Below are 24,869 nucleotides of genomic sequence, written 5' to 3' on the forward strand. Positions count from 1 at the left end.
ACTCCATACCATTTTGTCAAGCTGTTTTTGTGTGCATTTTGTAAATACTAAAAATTGATCGAAGTTTGATGGCACATTCATTTCTGAAATGTATGATTTTTTTTTTTTTTTTGCAAATTTAATCAATCTTATCAGGTAAGTCAAAATCACTGTGTGATTTTTAGATTCATTTTGCTGTTGTACTTTCAGAGCTCACACTGGTACTTTGTCATCTGTTAATATTTCTCTTTGATGTTTAAGTATGACGGCCTAAATAAAAGAGGGAATTCCTTTTGATAATTTATTAATGATGGTGTATGTGCTGAGAGACTCCAGTCTGATGGAATATCCTTATGACGCTAACAGAGAAAATGAATAGCATAGCAACTTACTATCCACAGCACATGAAATACCTGGAAAACAATAATCAATAGTAATGTCTCTTACCTTCATCAGACCTGGTGGGAAATGATCTGCTAATTATGTCCTCACGATATTCACTCTGTAAAACAAAAAAGTGTACATTCATACAAATGAAATTTAAGGAACCTTGTGGCAATGTAAAACCACTGGTTCAGTTTGTGTTGCAAATCAACATTACTCTTCTGTCCAATTAATTTCTCTACTAGCAAGTTAAAAATCTCAGTAAGTGACAACAATGCATTTGCTAAGGATTTCGAAAGCTTTACGATGGCATTAGCTAAAGACCATTAATGTCATTACACACTCTTTGCCTTGCCAAAAGCTGTAATGATAAATGATAACATTTCTTTCTGACACTTTTACATATAAACCTTTTTTAAAGCTCTGTGCTGAGATTACTTAAGATATGCAAACATGAACTTGACGGGTGTCAAATCACTACCTGAAGAATCACACGTACAAGAGAATGTGGAGCCAAAATCAATATATTTTGATTGCAGGTGTCTGGAGCGAGACTCCAGATCTCCAAATTCCAACCCCGCCGCTGTTGAGATAACACATTATCACGTCTTTGTTGGCCAACACACTGTGATGAACTCATGTAAATAAGTGACACATGCTGTGGTGAGTGAAACTAGAGATTCTGGGAGAAATCTATTGCTATCTGCACTTTCTTTGTACAGCTACTGCGTTCAGTTTTAAAAGTTCAAATAGTCTTGTCTTGTTTCAAAAATATAACTACTCACATTAAAGCTGATTACACATTTTTAGGGTTCGATTCACCCTTCATTTTACAGTCTGCTATCAAAATGTAATATACCAATTGTTTAAGAAAACAGTTAAAAGAAAAGTTACTGTAATTTGCTAGAAATGTACTCACCCTCAGACGATGTAGATACGTCTTGTCGGAACAGATTTGGAAAAATTTAGCATTACATCACTTGCTCATCCAAACTCATCTCATGGCTCTCATTCTGACGGCACCCATTCACTGCTGAGGATCCATTGGTGAGCAAGTGATGTAATGCTAAATTTCTCCAAATCTGGTCCGATGAAGAAACAAACTCATCTACATCTTGGATGACCTGAGGGTGAGTACATTTTCAACAAATTGGGTGAACTATTCTTTTAAAGGTTTAAATCATTTTAAGATGACATCGGGAGCATGCAGACACCACAAGACAAAAAAAAAAATGTGTATGGCAATTTAGTGAGACTACTAAGTCTCTTAGGCTACAGCTAATCTTTTGAGAAAGACTGCAGTGGTGAAGGCTGAAATCACTTTGTGTGAGTAATTTTAACACCCCCCTTTGTGTAGACATTAAGGTCATCAGTGCACAACTCCCTAGAAGTAATCAGAGAAAAGACACTTCAGGCAATCCTGTGATGAATAGCCTCATGCACTTTGTGCAGCAAATTCCTCTGTGATGTCCAAAAGCTGATTCATTCTTCAAGACTTTAGACTACAGATGAGCATCTTTTGCTCAGGTAGAATGATATTTACTTTAAAACATTTACACTCTTAAAAATAAAGGTGCTTCACGATGCCATAGAGGAACTTTTTTTGTCTAAATGGTTCCATAAAGAACCTTTAACATCTGAAGAAAGGTTCTTTGTGGCAAAAGAAGGTTCTTCAGATTATAAAAAAAGTAAGAAAGAGTGGTTCTTTAAAGAACCTTTGACTGAATGGTTCTTTGTGGAACCAAAAATGGTTCTTCTATGGCATCACTGTGAATAACCTTTTAAGCACCTTAATTTTTAAGAGTGTATATGGATGTTGACGTGAGGAAAGGAGATGCTGTTAAGGGAGCCTGTCAGGAAAATTGTTTTATTGTTTGTGTAAGCAATTAGCAACAAAACGGAGGTTTACCAAAAGAGAAATATGTGCACTCACACTGCCTCCTACATCAAAATATGACAGAGAGAACCGCTTTTGTGGACCTAACATGAGATGAGAGGTTATAACAGCAACAGAATATAAGCCTAAAATTTTCCAAGGATTTATTTTCTAAAACCAACTGTCAAGAAACTCGGAACTCAATCTTTAACAATAAAACTTAAGGTTACTTTGAATTTATACTACATACCATTTATAAATTATGTCTTGGAAGAGTTTTCTTGCAGCTGAGAGGAGGCTGGAAATGAATCATTAGATTTTGAATCAGCTCATGGTGGTGTGGCTCTGAAAGTTTATATAAGGCAAAATAATCCCCCTCCAGAATATGTTGCAGCTAGATCAAAAAGCTGCACTAGACCGTGATTTTTCACTGAAATCATTCTGCTCGTCTGTAAGTTAGGAGCTCTAGGTGGACGTTTTTACATATCAAAGTTCAGAGAACGCATTCCAAGGTAGGAGGGCATTAAGGCATGTCCGAATTCAGTGTTAGCTTCAGTTCCTGTCTCCTGAGATGCCTTCATCTGGCCGATTTTTGAAGGCAGCATAGTATCCTTCGCTGCCTTTGATATCCCACAATCCTGTGCGTTCCATTCTGTGACAGTTAGGATAAAAAATAAAGATGGCGTCTGAGAGGATAATGAGAATTGCGGCCAGTGGTCAGTTTGTGTGTAAATGTACGTCGTTTTCCACTTTTGATGTAATTTCTAGCCAGAAATTACTATTGCAGTAAGTAATTAAATAGTCACTTAGTTATCACCAAAGCTTTATATATTTTGCTGTAGACCATTAAACCGTTCTGAAGTCTGTCCGAAATCAGTTTCATGAGGTGCCTTCGTGCGCAATCAAGTCAGCTGCCTAAGTTTTATGAGCAAGTAATTGAATCATTCATTAAACCGTTTCGTTCAAAAACTTTGAATCATTCATGAACAAAACCACATGTTGCTCGGCCATGGCTTTGTTTGGAACTATTTGGCGGAGCAAAAACAGTAACTAGGAACATTTTCCCCTAAAATGTAAGTTACTCAACATTACGTTTTGTTTATTGAACTGTTGTATAAAAAAAATGGCATATTTACAGTCTTGCAGTTGGCAAATGGGTCAGCATAGCTGTGTTTATCTGCGGCCAAAACAGAAACGTAAACACGTTGGGTAAAACCAAAGTCGACAAGTCATGTTACTCGGCGGCCATCTTTGTTAAATAAATAAACACTGCTCAGTTTAAATATGTAGTAAAATCTGTGCCGTTAAGCGTTATCACCGTACAGCAGTGAAGTTATGCAAAACATTTTGTTTTACGTGGATATTGGAACGCGAGTGAAGTAGGCCCATACATAAAAGGTAAATAATATTTTGGCATTCAAATACATCACCAACACGGAAACATTTGATTTTGTGTCGAACGAGTTTGTGTTCAGTTTCTTTTTAGCCTTAATTCGTTTTGGTTTGTCGCTATAGCTTCTTACATTTTTAATTCTTGTTCTTTTCTAAATAGCCTACTGTTAATTGAAAGGATTTGTTGAGGAGTGAGGGGAACTAAAATGGCATAGCTATGTTTACAGTGTTTATTATAATATTTGTAATTCGCGTCGGCCTATTTTTGAATGAAATAATAAAATGCGACTTATGTTTTTTTGTTTCTCTCTCTAAAAAACGTTTTTGTTTTTTTTGTATATGCATAGCTTATTTTAACCATGCATTAAACCTTTTAAAACATCTTGATAAATTACTGAAAATAAATAAATAAATAAGTGACTTTAAACCGTTTAACTGATTGTATTAATCGGTCCAAATTCTTATCGGTCGGTTAACGGTTAAAATGAACATCCCTAGTCAGGTGACCTTCGACATATACCCAAGTGCAGCTCCTATCTCTTTGAATGGGGAAACATCAGATTCTCCCAAACTGTTCACTAAGCTTACGATTGTTTCTTTCGCTCAAATAGCGTTATAAAAAGCTTATTTATCAGGCAGTGCGCATGCGCAGTCCTCGGCACACGTCTCAGAGCGCTGACTGTTTCTATAGCAATCCAGACTTCTAACTGCAGCTGCAGTGACTCGCTGACTTTACTAATTAGGGATTGGCTCCTTCATTCAGAAGGCGGGGCTTCCTGCGATATTTAGCGTTGCATTTTCCCCTTTACAGTCTATGATTTTCCCCATTCAAACTATACAAGTGACATGTCTTGGGTCTTTGGTAAAACCCACTTTATGTATGGAACTCAAATGACTTTTATTGAGAGGGCGGCTGTGTTGAGCGAGTGGGCTTTGTGTACGCTGCTTTTGAAAATCTCAACCCGTGGGACAAGTTAAGTGGGTTGATTTGTCGCAATCACACATCAGATCTCAGCTGTCCCCAATCTGCTGTTACTGTAGCTTTGAACATGAGGGAATCCCTCTTGCTCCGAGATCAAAGCGTAGGAACTACAATCCGCAAAGCAAATCTGACAGGGAAACCCTCTGTTTACTTCATCTAGGCAGGTCTTTTGAGGAAATGTTGAGAGAGACTTAAGAGTTATGTATTTTTTTTATTTCACTAGCAAGAACAAGAAGTTTCCACATTTTACATATTTGAAATTTTGGATCAGATAGGATTACAAATGTTATTGTTATATTCAACTGTTATTGTTTACTTTCTGTTAGTTATTGTATTTTTATTTTTATGTTTTTGACTAGAACTCAATGCACTATTGATGGTAATTATCTGTGAAATATGAGAAAAGAACTTATAAAATGTGATCGCTAAAATGCACAACAGACTAAAAACCTTTCCTCCCTACTGAACAAGATATGTTAACATACAACGTGACATATTTCAGTGGCTTCTGAAATAATGAATACATAAGGCCTTATGTAAATTTACTAATAGGCGGTCATTATAATATGTTTAATAATGATTCCAGTACGCAGTGTAACTAAGGTAGCTGGCACTGGACCCTGACTAAATCATTCCCATGCTCATCGTTTCATGTTATGAAATCTTGCAAGAATTTTTGAAATTCAGATTTGTTGATTTATCATTTTCTTAATGTGCATTGATGCATTCTTTTTACCATATCTGACTTACAAATAAATATTGAAGATTTGTAAGATACAATAATAGGGAGGGAATTCATTCCTCCTCATTCTTGACTTGAGTCTCTCTGAACCTCTGTGCCGTGAGAAAGAAGCTGAAGACAAACATAAGACATTATGTGTATTTCACATTCAAAACAACCCAGAGGAAAAAAAAAAATTATTGCTCAGAGGATGCTCTTTCAAAGCTCAGAGTCTTATTGGACTTTATGCTGTACTTAAGTTTCAATTAATTGTTAACTTCTCAGATGCTCCTCTTACAAACTGAGAGCTGCATGTAAAACATTTGACTATTAATTGCATATTTCTTATCATGGCAGGAAATAACCCAGATTAAACGGAGCTCCTTTATGATTTTTCTTTCCTGTGGGAAAACATTAGCAAATCAGCCAGAAAATGTTTAGAAAGAACTTGAGTAAATGTTAACCAATGGTTTATTTCTCAAACTGAAGTTATTGAATTGCCATGTTGTCTGTAGGAAGTCATGTTGTTATGCTCTGGCATGTGTTTATTTATCTTGGCAAGCTCTCGTTTGTTGTTCTGTATCCTAATATAACCTCTGTTCACAAAATTGCACAATTCAGGATTCCACCTGGTCAGTCAGGCCCGATGAATCTTTCTTGGGGAGTGTGTCTGTAGTTTATAAGACAGGCCCACATCTTGGCTGCTACTGCCCCATATCATCACTTACCAGCTGCACAGACGGCAGGCTAAAACAAAGCCCGACTTTTGACTGTGTAGTGTGTGTGTGATTTGTATTTATTTAACCCTCTCAAGTTTTCTCTTCAGCTTTAACAGCCCGATGCTACATATTTATCTAAGCAGCTGAGCGTGTAGTGTGCTGGCACTTAACGCAAGTTTGCAACTGCTCTTGCCATGAACTTATGAAATAATGTACTGTCCTACTATGTTTTTGTCTTCTGTCTTATCTATGCTTTCATCGGGAACAACTGAAAATGCCAATGGAGATTACTGGCATACTACACTACCGTTCAAAATTTGGGGCCAGTAAGATTTAAAAATAATTAGTTTACAGTTCCCATGAAAATATTAAGCAGCACAACTGTTTTGAATATTGATAGTAATAATAAATGTTTCCTGAGCAGCAAATTAGCATATTAGAATGTTTTCTGATGGATCATGTGACACTGAAGACTGGAGTAATGATGCTGACAATTCAGATTTGCCATCATATGAATAAATAAAAATTTCAAACATATTAGAATAGAAAAGGGTTACTTTAAATTGTAATACAATTTTTATTTATTTTTTTAAATCACAGTATTACAGTTTTTACTATATTTTCGATTAAATAAATGCAGGTAAGCATAAGAGACGTCTTTCAAAAACATGGACAAATCTTACTGATTCCAAACCTTTAAACAGTAGCGGATGTTGAGTATTGCCAAAAAGTACTATTATGTACCATTTAGGTAATAATATGCATACTTTATATAGTATGTATTTGTACCCTTTAGGGGTAAATAAGGTACAGATGTGTACCTTTTGAAAGGGTACTGCCCCAGTAACAACTTTTTTTCTGAGAGCGCATGTCAACCCTAACTCTCTCATTGTCTTTATTTCTCTTTAGGAATTTCAGGAGAAACATTTAAGTCAACGTCTGAGCAACAAAATGTTCATCTGTGACAAGAAGTGTCTACACTGTGTGAGAGGAGATCTGAAGATTTCTGCCCCCATGAGTTTGTAGATGAGCTAATCAAGCTGAAACCCCACAAAGTGAGTTCACAGCTCTGAATCTGTGATCTCAAGAACTTTATTGATAGAGCGGTTGCTGGTTTCCTGTGATTCAGTTCAAGCTAGCTGGTAAACTGGTATAGCTCACACAAGGTGACTTAAGGCTAATCCGCTATAAGCCACAGTAAAGTGTTTGATGGTTCAAAGTGACTACATGCTGATCCTATTTAGTCACCCACACTGGGATGAGAAAAGCATACTTGTCTTAAGAGATTTTGTATTACATCAATTAAAAGACTTGGCATAATGACATGGAGCTAGGTTTTAGTGGGACTGCAAATGCACTGTCAGTGGATATTTCTAGATGGGGGTGGGGGTGGAGTATACTGTACATGTCTAATGATACAGTCATTACTGTTGTGATGACACTGAATACATTGTCTAACCATTCTTCAGTTAGACCCAGATGCACATTTTTGGGCCTAGAGTGAGTATTAAATCCTTATCAGATCACAGTTATCTACATTAAGCAATAATTCACACCTGTATGCTGGCATACCTCACAGTTCACTGAGCTAACATTCCTGAATTCATACACAGTTTATGTAATTGACTTTTTGAAGCTGTAAAGGAGCTCCATGATCTACTGTATGGACAAAAAGTGCTGTATAAACTACCGTAAAAGTTTGGGGTCAGTAAGATTTTTTTTTTTTTGAAGAGATTGTTACTTTTATTCAGCAAGGATATATTAAATTAACCAAAAGAAAGAGCTTTTTAGTCAAATATATTTATAGTGTTACAAAAGATTTATGTTTCAAACAAAGGCTGCTCTTTTGATCAAAGAAGCCTGAACAAAATGTATCTGATTTCTACAACAATAATAAGCAGCACAACTGTTTTCAACACTGATAATAATAAGAAATGTTTCTGCAGACTGGAGTAATGGCTGCTGAAAATTCAGCTTTTCATCACAAGAATAAATTGAATATTAATATATTCAAAACAGAAAACAGTTATTTTAAATTCCTTAACTTATACATTTCAAACTCTGTATTATAATCATATAGTTATATCCTAATGTGTCCTTGCTGTTTTCATATGTTGTCATTTTTCAGCAAAATGTCTCATGGGCAAGAGCCCAAACGCTGAGGTTAAATTGGGCTGGGTTAAATAGCAACACTCTTGTTTGGTGGCCGGATAGCTAAATGTCAGTTGTAGAGAGTGATGTATCAGAGGGCTGGAGATAGTGTAGGCGTAGTTTGATTAATAAGGTGGCTGAAGAAGAGACCTCCGTGATAGGAACCCCTGCACCTTCCACTCGTGATCAATAAGCCAGTCCAAGAGATTTCCAGGTGTATCATAAGAGCAACAGTAAATTTAAAACAGGTTTTCAAGGTTGAACTCTTTGTGAATTGATTTTGATTAATCGAACACAGCGTTTCACAATATGCTTTGTCTTTTGTAGCTTCACAGCTTCATCACTAATGCTCCCCTAAATTGACACCAAACCAGAAATATGTTTGTTTAAACTCAAAGTGGTCTGATATCATTAAGCACTGTGATTAATATTATTAAAATGGACGCTATTACAATAAAACAAAGACAGACCAAGTAGATCTTAGACAGAATTTGGGTAAAAGCATCTGCTGAATGAATAAATGTAAATGTAAGTAGCTTTTTCTTGAAATGAAGCAGCTTGAAAAATAAAAATATTGGCTTAATTGGCATTTTTGATGTAAAAAAGGAAAAGATATTGGATTGAGTATGAATGAAACAAGTAAGAGCACAGCTGCAGAAATCTACCCGTTTTTGGTCTTAATATATGTGCACATATACTATTATTATTTTATTATATTATATTATTAGATATTTAGTTTTATATTACTTTATCTGTAAGTAACTGGAAGATTTTTAAAAAATATTTTAAGTCTTAGATTTACATTCAACTCTTTTGACTGCCTTAATGGTATTATTAATATAATATCAATCATATTTTATGTCGGTTTTTGTTTCATAGATTTAACAAAGCAAAACAGAAATGGCAGAAAGTTCAATTTTGCCAGTTATATCCTGTTATCCAAATTATGTTGTCTCAGATCTTTGTTGCAATAAATTAGAAAATATTTCAAGTTTCTATTTAATGCAACAGAGAATATAAATATCATAACAACTGCTGATTTTGGCCTTTTGTGCATCTTCCACCGGAATATTAATCACCGCTGGTTCTTGTTCCTCTTTGTAGGTCAGATGTTATTATTGGAACGGAGTCAGTCAGTCTGTGTTTGATTTTGACATTATGAAACACAATCTGTCAATGTCTTCAAGTGCTGGGAAGATTTCTGCTTTTTAATTTGCACCCAGTATATTTATTGACAAAGGCAAATTATTTAGATGATGAAGTCATCGCATCCTTTTGTGTCTTGCAGCAATTGCATGACAGATATTAACCCACATAAGGCCAAGCTGACCAGCAGAAGAATAAACTTTAGGACTGAATGGCAGATTTGAATAATTGCAGCCTCCTGCTTCTAATAATTTCTCAGCTGTCTTTTTTTTTTTATCAGACAGCATGCTCATCATAGACCAGAAGACTTTGGGTTTTATCCCTAACAAAAACACATTGCTTAAATTTATTAAACGACACAAACTGACAGTAATTGAAAATGAATATAGGGAGCTGGAGAAAAATACCACATTTATCAGACAATATCAGTGGCATCATGTCTTTTAATTGGATTCAGCTTTCTAAATTCAGCTTTTGGGAGGTCTAATAAATAACAGCAAGACAACAGAAAGCTGTGTGTAATATTGGCAGACTTTTAAAAGATAGTTGATGTTGACTTGAATTAGTTTGATGTTTAATGTTAACGGGAACTTGATAAGATCAAAGTGAAAAATATTATTATAATAATCAGAATATAATTTCTTGCAACAAAACGGCCTTCATTAGTAAGAAGATGCTTTGGGAACAAAAACAGATTTGTTCTGGTGTTTTTGTAGTGTTTTTTTTTACTTTATTGTCAACAATGTGTATAATTGTGTTTAGCTTAACAAAAAATACAAACATAAACATGAAAGTATATAATGTAAAAGTATATAAAACTATAAAAATAATACAAAAATCTAATAAAATATGGTTATACTATTAAAAGTATGCATTTATTATTTATTTCAAATTAATGCTGATATATTTTTGGTGGCAAGTGGTTAAATGCCTCCTAAATGAACTCAAAATATGAGTATAGAAGATGAAAGGAGTTCATTATATGATTTTTTCTTCTTTACAGATATATTTGTGTTCTTTATTATGACTTTTAGATTATTAAGTAATGAGTGTATATTATTAGGTCTGTAGATAAAAACATTAAACAAAAATGTAAATTTCTTCACTCCATACTGCAGAATGGCCTGGCGACAAGAGCGTTTTTCTTATCTCGTAACTGAGTGATCACAGCCCACCTATTAAGTCAAGTTCTACCGTGGCACCTGTAAGGAGGAGCGTGCCAGCTGAATACACCCATGAGCCTTTAATCTCCTTTGGTCCATAGATCACATTTCAGCCATGCATCCCTGTCCAACGCCCTCTGATAAATAAAAAAAGTGCAGTTCAAGTCTCAAACATTCTTATCTCTGTTACAGCTGCTCCCCTCCTTGCTGATGGCCATCTTGTTGGCTGACTTTTACCATCCCTCCCTTTGAGAAACAACAGTGGTGTAGATATTGAATTCACTTTACAAATGCCTAGAACTTATCTGGTGGCTTTCCATGCGTAGACTTACACTATACGGTATGTTGCGGTGAATGTAGTTCATACGAACTGACTTTGTCACGCTCATTCCATTCCATCAATGTGCCTGTTGGCTACAGTACCTATGTGTAGACCTGAAACATGAAAGCAATGAGGTGTGTTGTGTAAGTGGTGAATCTGAGGTAATGATGAAATGACTGGAAATGAACCTGTGGGGAAATCCCTGGCATAGTGATGTGGATTAAATGAATGAATTAATAAAAATGGAACAACCCAGAAAACATCAAACAGGAAAGAGAAGAGTATTGTGTGTGGGAAAGTGACAAAACACTTGCATCCTTATCTTGATGGTGTGTCTGGATTTGTAGTTTAACCTTGCTACCCAGAGCCCTCTACAATTCAATAATAATAAAATGAATTAAAGATCATTTAAAATAATTGCAAATAATTAAAATTTTATTAAAAATTATGTATTAATTCGTTCATCCATTTATTATAAAATACATATGTATATTGTCTCTGTCTCACTATGCAAGTGCAAATTATTTACCATAGTCATTTCTGTTGTCCTACACAATGCTGTCACCTATTGGTGAACAAGTGAAAGTTTCAGGCTTGAAAGAGTTTTATGAGCAAGCATTTCAAATCTAATTTTTTATTCAACTCATTTGCTTCATCTGTTCATCAATGTGAATTCAGTTAATTTAAACATTTAATAGCAACATTTTTATTTAATCCAAAGTCTAAATCCCGTTAAAACAATTTGTTCATAGGTGTTATTACAAAAAAGTGCAAAATGGTACAAACTGTGCTTTCACATTACATTTATGCTGATACAATGTACTTGCAACATTCTTAAGAATAATTACATCTTGGGAAGCAATACAGCTTCTGATCACATACTTCATAACATACTTCATTCCACCTGTTCAATACCATACATCTGTCTCGGTCTGTCTTTGTACTAAATATAAGCACTCCACTGGCCTAACATCCACAGTAACATTATTCTACTTACTTTACCCGTCATATCAAAGAATAAAATTAAAAAACATCTTTATTTCCCTGCTAAACATGTTCCATCTAGACCTGTAAAGTTAAAGAAATAGTTCACCCAAAAATATTGTGATCATTTACTTACCCTCACGTCGTTCCAAACCTGTATGAGTTTCTTTCTCATGTTGAACACAAAAGAAGATATTTTGAAGAACCAAACAGTTGTTGGTCCCCATTGACTTCCATAGTAAGAAAAGAAATACTATGCATTCCAGCATTCTTTAAAATATCTTCTTTTATGTTCAACATAAGAAATAAACTCAAACAGGTTTTCAACGACATGAGGGTGAGTAAATTATCACAAAATTATCATTTTTAGAAGAACTATCCCTTTAAATGTTTTCAGAAGTTGTGCATAACTAGAAGAATGTGTGTTAATCACAGTCCATCACAGCATCTGCTACTTAATATTTTCTTGTCAAAGGCAAATTATCACATAAATTTAGTCTCCTTCATGCCATTGTCCCTTGACAACAATGGCACATAAATAAAAATTCACTTATTGCACTTCCAAATCAGAGTTCCATATCACTAATTAGTGGCTGTAGGGATCCAACATTGATTACTGTTCTACTCATGATGTAACCGGCTCGTCTTGAGTCACGTGTTAGACGTGAGCTCTGGCTCTGTGGATGTCTGGCACTATTGTGACACCGACACCCAGCGGCATAGAATAGGCTGTGCTCAGATTCTGCAGTCCAACCACCAGACACTTCCAGCTGTAACGAAGAGCTTTCCCCATATTCTGTAAAAAAGGTGGATAAACAAAGATGAATGAATATGAGGTAACACTTTATTTTGGTAGTCCACTTTAGACATTCTAAGTAACCTTGGAACTACCAATCATTATTAGTGTTAGTAGACAGTCTGCTTATATCTGCTAACATTTTATTTTGATGGTCTCCTAACAGACAAGTAACTTTGCAAGTACAGGTCAACTTATTCTACTGACCCTAACCTAACAGTGTACTAAAACTCTTAGTTGACTTGTAGTTTCAGAGTTACTTACAGTTGTTAGCCTAATAGAATGTCTGAAGTGGACTATCAAGTGTAAATGAAAATTACAATGAACATACTTTAATACAGTTGTAATAACAATATTCAGAGTCCCCCATGTAGGCTATAATTACTCTGGTACTTATACTGTACTGATGATGCAGCAGCTTGTTTTTAAAGGTTTATTATTATTATTGTTAAAGAGAATCTACGGTTAAAATAGATTATTTTAATGGACTAAAATATTTATCTAATGTGATTACGTTTCAAGGACTAATAGCTATAGGCCTACGCATGTTCTTGAATAAGAACAGTTAACAAAAAAAAAAAGTTGCTGAGAGGACAATTTTAAATAATATATAATAAAATAGCATCACACTTTATATTAGGTGGCCTTTACTATGTACTTACATCAAAAAATAAGTACAATGTACTTATTGTGTTCATACTGTATTGCAAAACAATTTTACTGCTATTGAGGTGGTATACGGGTAAGGTTAGAGACAGGTTTGGTGGTATGGGTAGGTTTAAGGGTGGGTTAAGGTGTAAGGGATGGGTCAACAGTGTAATTATAAATGTAATTACAGAAATTAATTACATATACATATTTAATGTACATAATACAATGTAAAAGCATGTATGTACACAATAAGTGCACTGTACCAAATGATTAATTTAAATGTAAGTACATAGTAGTTAAGGCCACCTAATATAAAGTGGGACCAAAATAACAAAATATTTGGTCGCTATGTTTACATGATTAAACAGCCTATACCCCAACCAGTTATGAAACTCATAAAAATACATAAGTTACATTTTTCAAATAATTTGTTGTTGATTCTTTAAAAATCCGCAATAATGTTTCTGTCTGAGCTGTGTTTATATTAAATAATTATTTCTGAGATACTCAGACGTTAAGCAGTGTTATTATTTTTTACTGTGTAGCCTAAATAGGCTAATCATGATCGGACAAACAACGAACTTTCAAAGTTAATCACGTACTTTTCTTAACTTTTTATATTTGTCTTGTTTTTTCTTGATATTGTCATCTCGTGGTTGGTCAATATCATCCTCAACCAGTGGTTGGTATTTCTCTGGCAGAAAGGCGATTTGAGCTTGTTTGGCGAACTTCTTTTTCTTGTTCGCGCTCGTCGATGAGTTCCGCACAAGCGGCTCGTCTTGACCCTTGATTTCTTCTTTAGCTGGTTGATCGTCGTTAGTAGGAACTATTTTAGATTTGTCCTCCTTTTTACGCTTTGATCTCCGCTTGGATTTGACGCGTTTTCGAGACATTTTAATCACATCTAAGGTACACTGTCCATCGGAATCGGCTGAAAGTGTCAGGTGCGAAGTTCACGAACTTCAACCGGAATAGTTTTGCGCATGCGCAATTCCGCGCACCCAAATCACTGACAGAATCTCTGTGACATGCACTCGTTATTACAAACCTGATGTTATCTGCTTAGACTGGTTTAAGTATCTCTTTTCTTTTTCAAGCTGGTATTCAGTAAGCTACCACAGAGTCTTATTACCTGACATAAAATACAATTACATTATTTGATGACTTCAAACTGAAGAGCTTGAACAAAGTTCAGCTTGAGATGTGATTTTTGTGTGAGAGGGAATGATGGAGTTCATGCATGCAGTGTATTATGTCAAAAATAAAAAAATAAATATTTTTGTTTTTATAGGCCTATCGTGTATTTGAAATATTAGACCTACATCACTTTTTTTTTTTTTTTCAAAAGAATAACTGTACCAGCTTTGCTGATTTATGGAGTTCGCAGGTATATGCCACTTTCAGTTTATGAAGGAAAATATGTTCCTTAATACAAAAGAATGTTAATACATTTAAATAGTCTGCCACAATAGTTTCTGGTTAGATTATTTAATGTGGAAATCTTTGCATCTTGTTGCATTATGAATAAATATTGCAAAAGTCACAATGTTTATTTCTACTGATAAATGCATTTTTTTATATAAATACATTTATTTTTGTTTTAGTACAAACATCAGTGGAAATAACACATTATGACCACAAGTCATCAAATATTTATTATGCAAACTACCCGTTAATTTGCAAATGCACATACATATTATATTAATTGTGACATAAAGTTGCTATTTGTTTTGTTTTATAACTTGAAAAAGAGGTTTAAAGGCTAACTTTGTACCACAGGATGATTGTGAATATTACGCAACACTCCTATGTAGTAACTATATGAAAGTTCCTTTACGTGTTTAATGTATCAGCTTGGACTCCTATACACTGTTCTTTAATTAACATCTTGATTAGATTTGTGAATCAGGTGTTACGACATGCCTTTTAAAGTAGGACAATTGGTAAATACAGTACAGTCAGAAAGTTAGGGAACTGTAAAGAGGGTGAAGACCCCAGAAATCGTCACTTAAGTTTTACTTGACCATGAAACATCACCGACTGCATCTTGCAGTTTCATTTTACTCAAATTTTATTTTGCAATTGTATAATTGAAATTTTTTAATTATATGTATTTTTGTACTTGTGTTTCATTACTCAAGAATTTGTGACCCTGGATGACAAAACCAGTCTTAAGTGTCAATTTTTCAAAATTGAGATTTATACATAATCTGAATAAATAAGCTTTCCATTAATGTATGGTTTGTTAGGATCGGACAATATTTGGCTGAGATACAACTATTTGAAAATCTGGAATCTGAGGGTGCAAAAAAATCTAAATATTGAGAAAATCACCTTTAAAGTTGTCCAAATGAAGTTCTTAGCTATGCATATTACTAATCAAAAATTAGGTTTTGATACATTTACGGTAAGAAATTTACAAAATATCTTCATGGAACATGATCTTTACTTAATATCCTAATGATTTTTGGCATAAAATAAAAATGCATAATTTTGACCCATACAATGTATTTTTGGCTATTGCTACAAATATACCCGTGGTACTTAAGACTGGTTTTGTGGTCCAGGGTCACATATGTGCCTTGCATTTATTAACTCATTTTTTTTTTGTTTTGTTATCCTTGTGTTCTCATATTGAATATGCTCATGCGCTGAACTTTGAATGACGAGTCAGAGTTGTCATTTTGTGGTCTTTTGACTGATTGGAGGAGGTTTCATTTGGAGGTCCGGGGTTGGGGGTTGGGGGGGTATGTTATAAAGGCTCGGCTGGGTGGGAGTATTTAAGAGAAGCTGGTGAAAAAACTGTAAGAAAAAGTTTAAGTGCCCATAAAGATGGACACTAAGTTATGTCTATTACTCATCCTTAGTGCACATTTATTGACAGGTAAGATTTTATATATCTACGACTAGTTTTCTTATTTCTCCTGTAGTATTTATGTAGTATTTAGGTCTTTGTCTGTAACCCATATACCTTGTCCTTTTTTTAGATTTTTAGTATTCATTATGAAAAATCTAAAGATTATGTAAATGTTAAGATATTGCAGTGACTGAATGGAAAGCTAGAGGATATTCACTGTATATTTAATTTAGAGATTGTTTTCTGTCCTCTATTCCTAAAAGAAAAATCTAATTACTCAGATTTCTTGTGTTTTGTCAAATATAGCATGTATTTAATTCAGCCATTTTTTTCTATGCCTCTGTTGAAGCAAACACTGAGGTAGTTGAGGAAGACAGTGGAGAAGGACAGCCACCCGTATGCCTATGTAAGTGACCAGTTCACAACATGTTGATTCTCATCTAACTAACCTTAGGTCAGTTAGTTGTGACCAGTGTTGGGCTAGTTACTCAAAGAATGTAATATATTACTCATTACTAGTTACTCCTTTCAAAAGTAATATTGTTACTTTACTTATTACTTTCTGGCAACAGTAATTAGTTACACTACTAGCTACATTACCTTTTCTTCACGCCCCACAGAAGTTGTAACTGTGTATCTTCCAGATAAAATTCTTCTAGAATGTTACTAACAACATATTTCTGCCTCATCATTTGACCAAAATCCACATTGGATCACAGTCAGAAGTTATTACTCAGTCACTCAATAGTGATTGATAGTGACATTCAAGTAGAAGTGTTGTATTAATCTCATTAATTGTCATGTGTAGCTTGAAGCTAATTGGAATTTCTCCATTACCCATATATGATTATATTTCATTATGTATTTTATCAAATCACATGAGTTTGTAAGAAACTGTTTAATTTTCCAAAAAGATTTTTAATTATAGTAATATAAATGTCCCACATGCTGATCAGAGGGATGCAATGCCAGAGTAAAGTAAAGCCACAACTTTCACAACAGTGTTCAGGTCATCTTTTATCCTGACAAAATCAGTATAATGCAATATTTCTATCTGCTGAATGTAAGCTTTTCCATATTCCAAGCTTGCCTGCTGCACTGGGGACATCACATGCATGCGCGAGTCATGAAAATTATGAAAATAAATCTAGGAATTATTTGATTGTTGGATGTTAAATCAGCGGGGTTGAGGCATCAAAAGTAACTAAGCTGTTTTATGGATGTTAACTGTAATATTATTAGTAATTAGTTACACTACTAGTTACTGCAAAAAGTAATAATATTAAAGCAACTAAGTTACTAGTAACTAGTTACTGCCCAACACTGGTTGTGACATACATTAACCTGTCTGCAACCAATCAGGATGAGTTTCTTTAGTTTGGCCTACTGTGCTACTATCGACTGCAGAAGATAGCAGCACTGAACCCTGGTACATGAACCTTGTGTATGTGTTGAGAGTACGAGAATATTGAATCAGAGGGGTGCCACTCTGTCAACAAGTGGTCCAAAGGTCTCCAGTTCATCTGATTACTTAGAACTGACTCTGAAATACTGCAGAAATCATGATCAACTCTAAGCATGTGAAACCAGACAATTGTGAAACAATTACAACAACAAAGTTGTTATATTTATCACTGACATCATAGTAACACTTATGTACAATTATTAAATGCTTGTTTTCTTTTCAAGTGTCTGCAAGGTTCAAGAACCTCAGAAAATACGTTTATCAGTATACAGCCGAAAGCAAAAATGGGGTGACGGGTACAGCTAACCTCAGGAATGGGCCAAAGATCTCCTGTCAGGTACAAAAAAATCCTTAAAATGGCTTATCCTCTTTTTATATAAGCACACATACTATTCAAAACTTTGGAGTGTTTAATGTTTTTGAAAGAAAAAGTCATTCTTTAAACACTCTTTTGTTCTCAAATCTGCATTTATTTAATCAAAAATGCAATAAAACATTATTATTATTATTATTATTTTTTTTTAATTAATTTAAAATAACTAATTTCTCTTTCAAAAAGTAATTTATTCCTGTGATGGCAAAGCTGAATTTCCATCAGCCATGACTCCAGTTGTCAGTCTCACATGATCATAATATCATTCTAATTTGCTGATTTGGTGCTCAAAAAACATTTCTTATTATTATCACTGTTGTAAACATTTGTGCTGTTTAATATTATTATAACATTATACATTTCCTTACTGTCTTTTTAAAAACTATTTAATGAAAGTACTTTATTTTATGAGAATACTCTGCCTGTATTTTCTCACTCTGCCTGTATTTTCTCTCTCCACCATCAGGTTGAAATTGAGGTCCCACAGACCTGCAACTTTGTCCTTCGCACAACAGAATGTGTCCTGAGCGAGGTGTCTGTCATCGATGCACAGGGTCAGCCTGTTTACAGGCAGGCTGCTGGAGCCGAGGCCTTCCAGCTTGCCATGGAGAAGTATGTGGAACAGCCCATAATACCTGATATATTCCTCCCCTTAGTGGAAAAAGAGGAAATACATCCTTCAGTAATGATGATGCATCTTGTATTTTGGTTATTGAGCATTTAGTTTATGAAACCCCCTTTCCAGGAATCCTCTGAATTTTGTGGTGGAGCAGGTGTCCAGTGTTTCCATTTATCCAGAGAAGGATGAACCAGAAAACATTTTGAACATCAAAAGAGGGATCATCTCTGCTCTTCTCGTGCCAGTCCTGGAGGAAGAACACAATGAAAAAATGGTGAGATTAAAACTAAAATGTAAAGTGCACACAATGCAGTCTACATAATTAATGTTTCATTTGTTGTTCGTATAAATGATTTGTAAAACACATAATCTTATATGTGCAATAAGACTACTTGTCATCTTGTGTCAGCATGGTCAGTGTCACAAATTTGCTTTCATGTTTGAGTAGTGAGCCAGAAAAGATGCTGGATCTTAAATATGTTGTTCATTTTTAATCATAATTTTATATATTTAAAAAAAAAAAAAAAAAATTCCTAATACTTTGTTTATTTCAAGGTTCAAAACATGCTGATTTTCAATGTGGTTTCAGACTTTGGATCCCACTCTACAGATTTAATATAGATTTTCCCTAACTACTTCTCTGTTCTTTAATTTTTAAGAGTACAATTCATGGTATATGCAAGACTGATGTCACAGTCAACTCACGGAAAGATATTGACACGGATGTCACTGTGGTCAGAGATCTGTCAGACTGCAGCCATTTCTCACCTCACAGTCTCCCCACCAGCCCCTTGTCCCTCTTGCCTGGCCTGGTAGGACAAGCATGCCTTATTTCTTTCAATATTTATTCTTTCACCTCCTTGTCAGTCAAAAATGTCATTCAAACAACTTCTGAACAAATTTATCTTTGCAGAATGGACTTATTTCCAAGCTAATCAGCAGTACACAGACTTGCAACTATCAGTTTGATAACAGGAGAAAGCACATGACTGAAGCTCAATGTACAGAGAAGCATCTCTTCATCCCGTTCTCACATGAGTATGTAATCTCTGCCCAGAAATGCTTTGTTTCATAATGATGACATCACAATTGATGTCAAACCTGCCGTAGCAGATATGTGAGCCTGGACCACAAAACCAGTCTTAAGTGTCAATTTTTTCGAAATTGAGATTTATACATCACCTGAAAGCTGACCAAATAAGCTTTCCATTGATGTATGGGTTGTTATGATAGGACAATATTTGGCCGAGATACAACTATTTGAAAATCTGGAATCTGAGGGTGCAAAAAAATCAAAATATTGAGAAAATCGCCTTTAAGTGAATCGTCCAAGTGAATTCTTAGCAATGCATATTACTTATCAAAAACGACGTTTTGATATATTTACAGTAGTAAATTTACAAAATATCTTTGTGGAATATGATCTTTACTTAATATACTAATGAGTTTTGGCATAAAATAAAAATCTATAATTTTGACCCATACAGTGTATTTTTGGCTATTGCTACAAATATACCCCAGCGACTTAAGACTGGTTTTGTGGTCCATGTCTACTTCTAAAATGTTCATAAAGCGTAAATGTTATTTTTCCTTCTATAGGGGGCAGTATGGTATCTCCTCAGAAGTAAAACAGAGTCTAACGCTACAGGATTCAGTGAAAATAAACAACAGATATTTCAACAAAGATGGTGGGTAGCATTAATCTGTAAAAATCTAAAAAATACTTTGTATTTTACAAGAATTATTCAGATTTTCATAGGTTTAGAGGTTTAAACATCTTTGCTCTGTTCAGACACTCTTGAGAAGAAGCTCTTTTTAGAGGAGGTGGAGGACAAACTTCCTGTTCAGTCAAAGGATGATGTGCTTGCCACAATGAGAGAGCTAAATATGCTTAGCAGCTCAGGAAAGAGTCAACAGAGAGCCAGCCTCTTCCACAAGTTGTTGTCTGAAATCCGTGGCTTGAAAAACGAGACACTGTCTGGAGCCGCTGATGAGATGATGAAGATCTCAGAGTGGCTTACGTGGCAGATGCTCTTTCAGTGTGGAACCGATGAATGTACCAGTGCCATCATGCAGATCCTCAGGACTTTTGATGAGTCAGCCAGAGAAGTGGATGCCATAGTTTATGCTTTGAGTCTCTTACCCCAGGCCAGCCCTCAGAAGGTTAGAGATATGCTAAGCATGGCCCAAAACAAGCCAAGCAAAGCCATTATGTACGCTCTTGCCAACACAGTTAAACAGTAAGTGATTATGATATTTACTCAGTTAGCTTCTCAGTTATTATACTGTGGGTCATGTGATTTTCTGTTCAGATTATATTAATTGAAATTATAATGGATAAATGTCCATATTTTGCACCAGACTTCCTCAAGACCAAGCAACGTCAACACCAGAAGTTAAGGAAGTAGCTGAATTCATGGAGTTCATGCTAGGTGATTGTTCTGGAGATGAAGACAGTACTTACCTTACATTAAGGGTATGTATATCGCATCTAACAAGACTCTGTCTGATGAATATGTAATGAACATTAATTTTTCAATATTAACCAAAGTATTTCTTGTATAGGTTATTGGTGTCATGGGAAAGTACATGGAGGGATTCCCATCTTTAAAGTCTTCTCTCCTAAAATGCATGGGCCAGACATACGCTTCTCTGCCAGTACAAAAAGCAGCTATCCAGGCTTTCAGACTCATGGAAATGGAATCAGATGTAAATCAACTCTTGTTAGGATTTACAGTGTTTAAATTATCCTTATTCCAAACTAGAAGTTCTTAAAGATGCAACAGTCGGCCAGATAAATTCAATTTAGTACTTGAAGCACTTGGACACTTTAATTTAAAGTGAAAACCAGCCAGTATGATCTTGATTCATTGCTAAAGTGCTTGATATTTTGATTTCTTGTTACTAGGTGAAAACTGCCATGATACAACAGTATGAGAATTCAGAGGCACCTGCCCAAAAACGTATTGCAGCATATTTGATGCTCATGAGAAACCCCGAGGAGGCAAACAAGGTGCTGAGGACACTTAAGAGTGAGCAAAATGAGCAAGTTAAAAGCTTTGTCTCCTCCCATATCGCTAATATATTGGAATCAGAAGACCCAACCCTGAGCACGTATGTACATTAATATTTCAAATGCTGAATGTATCTATTATGAAGACCTTACAGTGTAAAATAATTTTTGTCGGAAACTTTAGGAATGCATTAATATTAAAAGTTATAATTATTTTCATTGTATTGTAGATAACTGACGAGTTGGCGATATTAAAATTCTGTATTATTTTGTCATAGTAAATTAAAAATAAAACACTAAAAACTAAAATCAGTTGTTTAAAAAGCTATAACTGAATATAAACATCATAACATTATAATGTGCTGCATGAAAACTTGAAATTGCATTTTACAGTGTTATTAAGTTGGTATTGTTTTTACATATAAATTCAAGTGACCATTAGATGATGACAGGTCATTTAAATGTGAATAAAAATTTGATAACCAATATAGGTACTGATATATTTTGCATCCCTAATAAATTTATGTTTTGTTAATTTTTAGAACAAAAGACTACATTCTTAAAGCTGTACGGGGGGATGCAAGCTTTAACCCTACGGACTTCACAAAGTTCTCACATAACTACAAAATTGACGTCCCGCTGGTTGGCTCAGTAGAAAGCAACATGATTTTTGACTCTGCCAATTACATGCCCAGAGAAGTCATGTTAGCCACCACACTTGACAATTTCAATTTAGAAATACTGGAGGTACTGTATGACTTTATCATTAAAAGGCTGTATGTTGTGTCCATATTTTCCCTTTTTTAAATGCTTGTGATGACTACTTTCTTAGATTGGTATTGAAGGTGAAGGCTTTGAGCCGGCCATTGAAGTTCTCTTTGGTGAAAATGGTTTCTTCCCTGATACCATCTCGAAAGCCATGTACTGGGTCAACGAAAAGATTCCACATCCCGTTAAAAGGGTTATGGATAAGTGGATTTCCCCATTAAGAGGTGAAAGGATGAAAAGACAGGTATGTAATAAAGAATCTTTGAGTGTATAATGAAAATCCATCAAAATAATCTTAAAAACATCATCTCCCTTAGGTCCCCCAGGATATCATGAGGAGTGTGGAAGAATACCTCTCAGAGTTCAAAAAACGCCTTGACCAGATTAAAGATGCTCCTAAAGGCTTGGCCTACCTGCGGTTTATGGGAACAGAACTGGGATACTTGAAGACTAATGAGCTCAATCTCATCGCTCACTACATAAGACTATACACAGAAACATTTAAGTCGATGTCTGTGAATGTAAGTTTTATTCATAGATTTTGAAAATATGATATTAACTGTACTACCCTGAAAATATAAGTCTTCTTCAACTAAATCTAACTGTATTATATATGCTAATCTCTTTTTATTGCAGTTTATGGGAAAGTTGATATCTAGCTTAGAGAATGAGCTTTTTGTCCACTATATGTTCCTGGACAAAGCCTTTACGCTACCTACGAGTGCTGGTTTTCCACTGAAGCTTTCTCTGTCTGGAGTTCTGGCCCCGGGAGCCAAAGGAGGCCTGACCATTGACCGCATGATGGTAATCCTTCTCACCAGTGTGAATTTTGAGGTGTCTCACTTAAGTAGCAGATAATTGATGTTGTTCTGTTATTGTTTACAGCAACAGCTCTCATTCATGCCATCTGTGGGAATGGAGTTTGTTACCCAAATGGGTGTTTATATCCCAGAATTTGTGGCAGCTGGGATTGAAACACACACAAACATGTACCATGAAAGCGCTGTGAATGCCAAGGTCACCGTAAGTGACAGTCAGATCAAGCTCTCCATCCCTGCACCACAGGGAAACATCCAGCTCTTTAGCATCAGGTAGGCCATCTGAGCTCTCGGTATCCTACATTTACTGTTCCTTATCAGATGCTCTCTTACCATACATTCATAATTTGGCATATTTTGATATACTTAAGGGTCACTTTATTTTATTCAAAAAAATAACATTACATTAGTACATTATTTTGTTCAAAAACTAGAATGGAATAGATGTTTCTTCCCTCTTTTCCACTACAGCAACAAGTTGCTCTCAGTGACCACCACTCAGACTAAGATTGTCCCCTCCATGGTAGAGGACAGGACCGACTCTACAGAGTGTAATCCCATCTTTCCTGGGATGAATTATTGCACTATTTTGCGCTATTCAAATGCTAGTTCCACCAATAATGCCCCATACTATCCTCTCACAGGAGAGACAAGGTGAGAAATGGATGTAGAGTATGCAAACAACTTACTTCCAAGGTCTATGCACTTAAAAATAAATGAATAAATAAAAATAAATAATTTCTTTCTAGGCTTGCTCTGGAACTTCAACCTACAGGCGAAGTGCCTGAGTATACAGCAACCATTGCCTATGCATTGCTGAGGGAAGGAAAGGAGGGGCGCCATAAAGTCGACTCAGTGAAAATTGTTCTCAAGGCTGAAGGTAAGTCCTCAAACAATTTTAATGATATTACTAATTTCTTATTTTATTTCTAACTGTGGCATTGAACATTTATGTTTATGCTTTAAGAACCATAAATTCAAATGTGTTGTGGCTTTTATGTATTTGAGGTCAAAAATACATCTTTAAATGTTGTTAAAAGTTATTTTTAGCATTATTTTTTTTTAAAGAAATTAATACTTTTAAGCAATGATGCATTTAATTGATCAAAAGTGGCAGTAAAGACATTTATTATCTTACAAAAGATTTCTATTTCAAATTAATGCTGTTCTTCTGAACTTTTTATTCCTTTAAAGAATCCTGAAAAATGTATCACGGTTTTAATAAAAATAGTAATTACATTTTTTTCAAATGTTTCTTTTTTTTTGTTTGCTTGATTCTTGAGCACCAAATAATTGTAATAATATTTCACAATATTACAGTTTTTACTGTATTTTTGATCAAATAAATGCAGCTTTGGTGAGCAGAATAAGAATCTTCTTTCATAAACATTAAAAAAAATCTTACCAGCACCAACTTTTAACAGTTGTGTACATGTTTTAAAAATGTGCCATTTCTACCTTTTGAGAAAATTAAGTAAGGATAAATATTCATCTTGCACTACACAGATTTTGTCCAATCAAATCCACCTGCAACCAATTAACAAGTAGCAAATCATTGTTCAAGACTGTGATGTAACTAAAATGGGCTATTTAATGGAAAATCTGTCAGCTCAGGAAATCATGCACTTTTAAACTTATTTATTTTGTCAAGATTGCTTGCATTTCAGTGAATGGGAGTTATCTAATGTGT

The 24,869-nt window shown here is 34.9% G+C and overlaps 2 protein-coding genes and 1 long non-coding RNA gene across 6 annotated transcripts in view; 1 reads left to right on the forward strand and 2 right to left on the reverse strand.

Annotated features, from left to right (window-relative positions):
- Nucleotides 1–425: 425 nt before the first annotated feature.
- Nucleotides 426–3,482, reverse strand: LOC131522941 (uncharacterized). The gene is made up of 5 exons (XR_009266684.1): nt 3,376–3,482; nt 2,490–2,891; nt 2,297–2,343; nt 845–946; nt 426–481 (listed from the first exon to the last, which is right to left on the reverse strand). It is a non-coding gene; the product is annotated as an uncharacterized LOC131522941 (long non-coding RNA).
- Nucleotides 2,626–24,869, forward strand: part of apoba (apolipoprotein Ba) — a 34,508-nt gene continuing 12,264 nt past the window's right edge. Inside the window, exons 1-19 of one of the 4 annotated variants that reach the window (XM_058748823.1) lie at nt 16,062–16,150; nt 16,473–16,529; nt 17,813–17,925; nt 18,428–18,573; nt 18,707–18,854; nt 19,240–19,392; nt 19,494–19,618; nt 20,180–20,268; nt 20,373–20,820; nt 20,942–21,056; nt 21,146–21,289; nt 21,489–21,694; nt 22,136–22,340; nt 22,426–22,605; nt 22,679–22,882; nt 22,998–23,165; nt 23,247–23,452; nt 23,651–23,833; nt 23,929–24,059. In XM_058748823.1, the coding sequence (XP_058604806.1) occupies nt 16,099–16,150; nt 16,473–16,529; nt 17,813–17,925; nt 18,428–18,573; nt 18,707–18,854; nt 19,240–19,392; nt 19,494–19,618; nt 20,180–20,268; nt 20,373–20,820; nt 20,942–21,056; nt 21,146–21,289; nt 21,489–21,694; nt 22,136–22,340; nt 22,426–22,605; nt 22,679–22,882; nt 22,998–23,165; nt 23,247–23,452; nt 23,651–23,833; nt 23,929–24,059 (3,073 nt within the window). In that variant the 5' untranslated portion in view covers nt 16,062–16,098. Of the gene's footprint in view, nt 2,752–2,869; nt 3,026–6,962; nt 7,109–16,061; nt 16,151–16,472; nt 16,530–17,812; nt 17,926–18,427; nt 18,574–18,706; nt 18,855–19,239; nt 19,393–19,493; nt 19,619–20,179; nt 20,269–20,372; nt 20,821–20,941; nt 21,057–21,145; nt 21,290–21,488; nt 21,695–22,135; nt 22,341–22,425; nt 22,606–22,678; nt 22,883–22,997; nt 23,166–23,246; nt 23,453–23,650; nt 23,834–23,928; nt 24,060–24,869 lie in introns of those variants that run through there. The other 3 variants (XM_058748826.1, XM_058748825.1, XM_058748824.1) reach the window with 3 other exon arrangements.
- c17h1orf115 (chromosome 17 C1orf115 homolog) lies at nt 11,253–14,228 on the reverse strand. The gene is made up of 2 exons (XM_058748828.1): nt 13,869–14,228; nt 11,253–12,615 (listed from the first exon to the last, which is right to left on the reverse strand). Exons 1-2 carry the CDS (start codon nt 14,157–14,159, stop codon nt 12,478–12,480), a joined length of 429 nt encoding a protein of 142 aa, XP_058604811.1. The 5' UTR covers nt 14,160–14,228; the 3' UTR covers nt 11,253–12,477.

This window comes from Onychostoma macrolepis, chromosome 17, assembly GCF_012432095.1.
Source record: "Onychostoma macrolepis isolate SWU-2019 chromosome 17, ASM1243209v1, whole genome shotgun sequence".
Classification (NCBI taxonomy): domain Eukaryota; kingdom Metazoa; phylum Chordata; class Actinopteri; order Cypriniformes; family Cyprinidae; genus Onychostoma; species Onychostoma macrolepis.

Bases quoted from the DNA above. Each gene is read 5' to 3' on its own strand.
- c17h1orf115 (XM_058748828.1), bottom strand. From the start codon at position 14,159: ATGTCTCGAAAACGCGTCAAATCCAAGCGGAGATCAAAGCGTAAAAAG. The intron at 12,616-13,868 runs GTACGTGATTAA...CCTTTTTTACAG, and splicing joins AATATAAAAAGTTAAGAAAA to AATATGGGGAAAGCTCTTCG.